The 7,564-nt window shown below is 41.9% G+C and overlaps 1 protein-coding gene across 3 annotated transcripts in view; it reads right to left on the bottom strand.

The window, feature by feature from the left end:
- Positions 1 to 7,564, bottom strand: part of Prc1 (protein regulator of cytokinesis 1) — a 21,483-nt gene that overhangs the window by 9,802 nt on the left and 4,117 nt on the right. For all 3 annotated transcript variants that reach the window (XM_029547852.1, XM_029547855.1, XM_021196864.2), the window contains exons 2-5: positions 5,863 to 5,995; positions 5,257 to 5,379; positions 1,817 to 2,050; positions 1,554 to 1,724 (exon numbers count right to left, since the gene is read on the bottom strand). In XM_029547852.1, the coding sequence (XP_029403712.1) occupies positions 1,554 to 1,724; positions 1,817 to 2,050; positions 5,257 to 5,379; positions 5,863 to 5,995 (661 nt within the window). The remainder of the gene's footprint in view (positions 1 to 1,553; positions 1,725 to 1,816; positions 2,051 to 5,256; positions 5,380 to 5,862; positions 5,996 to 7,564) is intronic.

The following is a 7,564-nucleotide window of genomic DNA, read 5'->3' as shown; positions in this document are numbered from 1 at the left end:
TNNTACATCGTGGTGCGGAGCCTAGTGCGCACCACGATGTACAACGTCCACAAGCAGGATTAGCGTTTGTTGTTATGGAGTTTTTACTATGTAGCCCTGGCTGGCTTGGAATTCAGAGACTCTCCTGCTTCTGCCTACTGAGTGCTACGTTTAAAGGTATGTGTTCAAACTTTGAATTATTATTAAACATTAGGCTAATTCAAATGGCTAGTACGATTTCAACTGAAATTTTAACTTTATATTCTAAGAATATTATATTTCTTTATTTTATTTATTTATTTATTTTTGGTTTTTCGAGACAGGGTTTTTCTGTATAGTCCTGGCTGTCCTGGAACTCACTTTGTAGACCAGGCTGGCCTCGAACTCAGAAATCCGCCTGCCTTTGCCTCCCGAGTGCTAGGATTAAAGGCGTGCACCACCACGCCCGGCTTTGTTGTTGTGTTTTAAGATACGATCTCNTTATGTAGCCCTGGCTGGCTTGGAATTCAGAGACTCTCCTGCTTCTGCCTACTGAGTGCTACGTTTAAAGGTATGTGTTCAAACTTTGAATTATTATTAAACATTAGGCTAATTCAAATGGCTAGTACGATTTCAACTGAAATTTTAACTTTATATTCTAAGAATATTATATTTCTTTATTTTATTTATTTATTTTTGGTTTTTCGAGACAGGGTTTTTCTGTATAGTCCTGGCTGTCCTGGAACTCACTTTGTAGACCAGGCTGGCCTGGAACTCAGAAATCCGCCTGCCTCTGCCTCCCTAGTGCTAGGATTAAAGGCGTGCACCACCATGCCCGGCATAGAATATTATATTTCTTATTCACACAATAGATAGCTTGGACTCTAAACGAATGAACGAACGAATGAATGAATAAATAAATAAATAAATAAATAAATAAGTGAAGTAAGGCCAGAATATTATATTTCTTATTCACACAATAGATAGCTTGGACTCTAAACAAATGAACGAACGAACGAATGAATGAATGAATAAATAAATAAATAAATGAAGTAAGGCCAGCACTGTGGATAGGGCTCAGTGATACATTTGTCTAGGATTCACGAGACTGCAAGGTTTGAATTTAATCTCTATCACTAAAAAAGGGAAAATAGGCATGAGGGAGATAGCACAGTAAGTAAAGGGCTTGCCAGAACATGCGTAAAGAACTGAATGTGCGCATGCCTGGTAGGGCATGCTTGTAATCTTAGCCCTGGAGAAGTGAGAGACCTGTAAGGCTCACCAGCTGACAAGCCTAGCCTAGTAAGTGAGCACTAGTCCAACTGAGAACTTGTCTCAACAGGTATACAGCTCTAGTAGTAACACTTGCAGTTGACCTTTGACACATGTCTCTCTCATGTGTTCTCTCTCTCTCTCTCTCTCTCTCTCACACACACACACACACACACACACACACACACACATACCATTCTCCGTGTTCACTTATTCTCTTAACCCACATTGGCTCCTTATATAAGACTAAAGAGAAAGCTGTCAGGTTTTTTTAATTGATGAATATTACTGAGATGCTACACCATAATTCCAGCAGATATTACCTGCTTTAGCAACTTCTGTAATGTTGCAATATTCTCCAGTGATAAACAAAAAGCACTTTCATCTTCACACACGACGTCTCTTTCAAAGCTTGTATCCGGAGTGTGTTCTAATTCTTCCATACACAATATGATTTGTTTCTTAATGTTGACAAATTCTTCATGCCTCAATTCCTTTTAAAAAGGAAAAGAAAAAGAAAAACAAATTCAAGACACCTGAATGTCATGACATTTCAGGGTAGAATGAACAAATGCAGCCAGCATGCCTTTGTCTCCCTCAGAGTTGCCACACGCTGTCGGAATAGGTTCAGCTCTTCTAAGGTGGGGACAGAGGTGCTGTCCACATCACAGGGAGGCATACAGAGGATGTCCCGGAGCTCTTGCTCTTGTTCCTGAAGTAGCTTCAGTTCCTGCTTCCTCTCCTTTTTCTGTTTTCTCATCAATTCTACTTGAGTGCGCAAGTCTTTTTCTAGTTGCAAGACGGTTGTTTCTTTTTCTTCCTGTATGAAATTACATGATTTTACTTACAAAGCAGCACACTGGGAGAAACCATGAATGACAAATGTTTAAACTCACAAACAAAACACTCAAACCAGGCACACCTTTAATCTTTGCCCTTGGAAAGTCAAGGCAGGGGGATCTCCGAGTTCAAGACCAGCCTGGTCTTGACCTTGGAAGGGGGTCACCTAGGGTTTCCAGCAGGGCAAAGCTGTTCTCTCTCTCTATGTGGCCAGGAAAGCCCCCCAAGTCCTGATTCTCCTTGTCTCAGGCGCTGAGGTTACTGGCATGGGTCCTATACACCCAACTCCCCATTTTTTTTTTTTTAAATGATGGTAAAATACCCAATTATCACCCTTCATACATACGGTCTTTACAAGTTGTAAGTGGACAGTGCAGTGGTCTACAACTTAGCAATAGATTGAATCCATGACTTTTCATCTTTACAATGGGACAAAGGCAATATACAGTCAGCACAATCTATATTTCAAGTACTAACTCAACCCCAGCCTTTCACTTTCAGTACAGTACTTACATTATACATCTACACCATACTTTTCCTTTTCTGAGATGGTATCACTGACCCTGAGGCTTGCTATCTTCCTGCCTCAGGTTTCCACATGCTGAGCTTACAGGCCTGCACTATCACACCAAGCAAAAATCACCTGTATGCTACCTCGTGACAGCCTAACACAGCACTGGCATTACACAGTTCACACCTGAGAACAGGCTGTCGGGATGGCTTGGCGGGCAAAGGCTGTCAAGCTTGACAATCTGAGCATGATCCCCAGAGCCCACAGGGTAAAAGGAAAGAAACAATTCCTGTAAGATGTCCTCTGACCTGTGCACACCCATAGTCCAGCACTTGAGAGGCAGAGGCAGGTGGATCTGAGTTCGACGCCAGCCTGGTCTACAGAGTGAGTTCAAGACAGCCAGGGCTGTATTACAAGGAAACCCTGTCTCAAAAAAGCCAAACCAATCAAAAAAAACAAAAAACAAAAACAAAAAAAAACTGACACTCTCATAGCTCTCAGGTCTCAGGTGTTAAGAACTTTACAAAACTCAAATAGTTTTTTTTATCAGTTTATTACTATTGTTTGTGTGTAGTGGAGAGGTTGCCATGACATGCATATGACAGTGATAGGATAGCACTGTGGAGTTGATTCTTCTCATCCTTATGTGGGTTCTGGGGACTGAACTCAGGCCATCAGACTTTTTTTTTTTTTTGGTTTTTCGAGACAGGGTTTCTCTGTATAGAAATCCACCTGCCTCTGCCTCCCAAGTGCTGGGATTAAAGGCGTGCGCCACCACGCCCGGCAGGCCATCAGACTTTTACATGACAATTATCCACTGACCCATCTTGATGACCTGATCTTTGTTTCCTTTTGGCCAATACCAGAGATTCAATCTAGGACATCATGTTTGCTGGTAAAACCTCCTACTGCTGGACTTCATCCACAGTGGTTTAGATCACAATTTTGTATTAATCCACAGGTTTAGTATTTGTGTATGATGGTGCCAACTCTAGGCTAATGTGTTTTGTGCATGATTTATACAGCAACCAAGTGTAAACTAAAAATTTCCATATTTTAATTGTATAATTTTAAAAAACGTCTGGTGGCTTCATTGGGTGGTCTAAGTGAAGAAGCAATTGTAAACACTGCTGTGTAGGCCTTACAGTCACTGACCTCAGGAGCTCATTTCTTCTTGCAAAACTCAACTGTTCATTTGGCAGAGGGTCCTTGTTTATGCTCCCAGCCACTCCAGTCTACTCGATTGCCCGGCTCTAGGAATCTGACTGTTTTCAGTACCAGGCAACTTTTGTAAGAGGTTACAAGGACTAGAAAAAGCTTATTTTAGTTAGCTAGAGGATGGTTAATTTCCTTATTAACTGAAATACTTACATTAATAGTACTATGAATAGCACTTACCAATATCAACTTAGATTTTTCTCTTTTGCAATGGATAAACAAGGGAAGAGTGAATAATAATTGTATGTCCTACAAATACAGTTTCATTTAGCACTGTTAAAAACTGCCATATATTTAAGGAAGATAGATGTTCCAGTGTACACCCAACTTCTTATATACCTGTTTTGACAATTTAAAATAAAATTTAAAATTTAAATTTAAAAACAAAAGGACAGAAGAGAAACTGTATGTAGCAAATCAGTGTCATTTATGATAATTTCAAGAAATGGCTCTAATGTCATCATCTGCTTGAATGTTCTTGCGTGCCAGAGGTGACTCATTCCTACCCTGACTGCCAGGCTTGCTCCATCTACAGACGCAGGCGCTTAGTTAGCCCTCGAACAGTAACCAGAACATGGGAGCCAGTCCCTCTGTCTCCGCTTTTCAGAGGTCACTATTCTGGTTGGTTCAGGGGTTTGCAGCTTTTGAGTATGAAAAGAACAAAAAGGTTGGGCTTGGCTAGCCTACCTTTCTTGGTTATCACTAGGTACCCTGTCGGGTGGATGGAAGTGTCCACACGTGACAAATGGATGTCACTTTGGGTGTCACTCACTAGACACTGTCTACTTTGCTTTTTTTTTTTTTTTTTTTAACAAAGATTTATTTATTAGAGTATTAGCTTTTCTCCTGCACATGTCTACATGTGAGCCCCATACCCACAGAGTAAAGGGTGCTGGATCCCCTGGAACTGGAGTTCAGTTGACACATGTGCTGGCAACTCAATCCAGCTGCTATGCAAGAGCACAAGTGTTCCTACCTGCTGAACCATTTCTCCAGCCCTCTGCCTTGGGTTTTGTTTCTGTTTTCTTTTTGAAGACAAGGTCTTTTATTGGTTTGAAGTTTATGCATTTGGCTAGGCTGGCTAGCCAGTAAGCCTCAGAGATCAACCTCTCTGACTCCCCAGCACTGGCTACCACACCTGGCTTTTTTGCATGGATATGAGGGTTGGATTCAGGTTCTCATAGCTGTGAGGGAAGAACTTTACCAATTAACCCATTTCTTCCATGTTCCCCCATCCCTTTTTTTCTCATAAACATCTGTGCCTCCATTTTCCTCAAAGTTAATTTAAAAACATCATCATGCTCTATAAAACAGAAATACATCAAGGGGTTTTTGATAACCTGTTAGCTGCTTCATTTCAACATCTCCAGTCTAGCCCTACCCCTACAAGAAAGCTTTGGATTTGCAGTCCTGAGTTAAAACCAATCTCCCAAGCACCATAGTCTACCTGCCCATACCTGAAACGGCTTCACTTGTAACTCGCTGCACAGGGTGCTCAGCTCCTTCTGACAGACGGATATGCTTTTGAGCAGCCTTTCCCGCAGGCTCTCCTCTTCAGCAATCATTCTATCCAGAAGATCCTACAAGGGAGAGAAAACAGTTGGTAAAGCTTTGTAGCCAATGGGAATAAAACAACAAAACAACAACAAAAACCCACAAAATTATCCTTAATATCACACCCTCATAATTTCAAATTTTACAGAAAGGGCTTTAAATAAAATCAGAAACAGCCTGTGATATCTTAGTATAAATGACTAGATATTATTTCCTCTTAACATTTACTTGTTATTATGTGTGTTCGTGATATGGGGTTGAGGAATGTAAATGCCACAGAAAAGATTGTGTGAAGACGACAAGGTCAAGAGAAACCCTGTCTCGAAAAAAACAAAAAAAAAACCAAGGTCCTGGCAATTGAGCTCAGCCTTACACCATGGAGTTGCAGCGGTGCCATTACCTACCCCAACCCCCAGGCCCTCAAATACCACCAAATATCAGTCTGTCTTTTATCTCAAATAACACCCCTACTGTCCTCACTGTAAAGAGACCAGCAGGAACCAACTCACCTTTATATGCTTCTTTACAACCTCGGTTCTTTGTAGTCTCTGCTCCTCTGGAATCCCAATTAGTTCCCATATTTCCCGAAGGTGAGTTAGAGCTTTCTGGAGGCATGTGATGGACTCGTCTGCTAGCACCTCACTGAAAATCAATAGAAAGCCATTTTGCTTGTAAGAGCATCACTGCCTGATTTCAGGACCTAACCTGAGGCATTTCCTAGTCATACTAGTTTCATCAATGCTTAGCCATTCTCTGACTCCTAAATGCCACACTAGCACAGTTAGTCCATTCACCTGACTAACACCAATGACTTTGATCAATGACTCTAAGACTGAATTACAAATGCTGCTACAAAAGAAAAACCAGACAAAATATCAGTAAAATAAGCTAACATATTTGCTGGTAAGAAGCTCCTGAAGACGACTGGCAGAGAGCTGGGCATGGTGGCGTGTGCCCTTAAGCCTTAAGTCTAAGAACCTTTGGGCCTCAGCCTCCAGAGTGCTGGAATTACAACTGCACTCCACAAGCCCAGCGGTGGTGGTGCACACCTTTAACCCAGTGCTCAGGAGCAGAGGCAGGCGATCTCTGTGAGGTTGAGGCCAGCCTGGTGTACAAAGCCAGTCCAGGACAGCCAGGGCTACACAGAGAAAACCTGTCATGAGCAACCAAAAATGAAACCAAGAAAGACTTGAGTGTTGATAGAAAGAAGCAGCACTTAAGTCATAGCATGTATGTCAACAGAATGGATCAATACATTCCAACAATGCAAAGGAACAAATTACACACAACATTGCTGAAGCTTAAATCATGCTGGGCTGGCAGAATGGCTCACCGTGTGAAGACTAACAGCCTGAGTTGGGTCCCTATCCATGAGGTTCACCTGACCCAGGGATGACCTTGAACCTCGGCCCCTTGGTTCTCTTCCACCTGGGCCACAAACCTCAGCAGTATTCTATCTTTGAAAAGTTTTAGTATCTTTGCCAGGCAGTAGTGGCACATGCCTTAAATCCCTGCAGTAGGGGTGCAGAGGCCATCAGATCTCTACAGAGAGTCTACAGAACAAGTTCCAGGAGAGCCAGGGCTACACAGAGAAACCCTATCTCAAAAAACAAAAAAATTAATCCCCTTTCTGTAACATTTAAAGAACAGACTGTTCCCTCCTTTTCCTTAGACACAGAGAGGAAGGAAGCAGACCACTTTGGCGCTAGAGAACCAGAGTGTGGATAGATAATCTATGCCACCTTTAACACGGGCCTTGGAATAAGCCATTTAACCTGCTGAAGTAGTCCCACAAATAGTGGGGCTAGAGGCGCTTTGGTTACTGTGTGTTTCAGAGAACTCAGTGATTTTAAGAAACAACAGTCTAGGGCTGGCGAGATGGGTGAGAGTACTGACTACTCTGTTCAAAGGTCCTGCGTTCAAATCCCAGCAACCACATGGAGACTCACAACCACCCCGTAATGAGATCTGACTCGCTCTTCTGGTATGTCTGAGGACAGCAACAGTGTACTTATTTATAATAAATAAATAAATAAATCTTCGGGCCAGAGAGAACAGGGACTGAGTAAGCGGGGTCCTAAAAACTCAATTCCCAACAACCACATGAAGGCTCACAACCATCAGTACAGCTACAGTGTACTCACATACATAAAATAAATAAATAAATAATAATAAAGTAAATCTATTAAAAAAAAAAAAAAAAAAGCTGGG

This window comes from Mus pahari, chromosome 1 (assembly GCF_900095145.1).
Source record: "Mus pahari chromosome 1, PAHARI_EIJ_v1.1, whole genome shotgun sequence".
Classification (NCBI taxonomy): Eukaryota; Metazoa; Chordata; class Mammalia; order Rodentia; family Muridae; genus Mus; species Mus pahari.
This window is presented reverse-complemented; position numbering and strand designations above follow the sequence as displayed.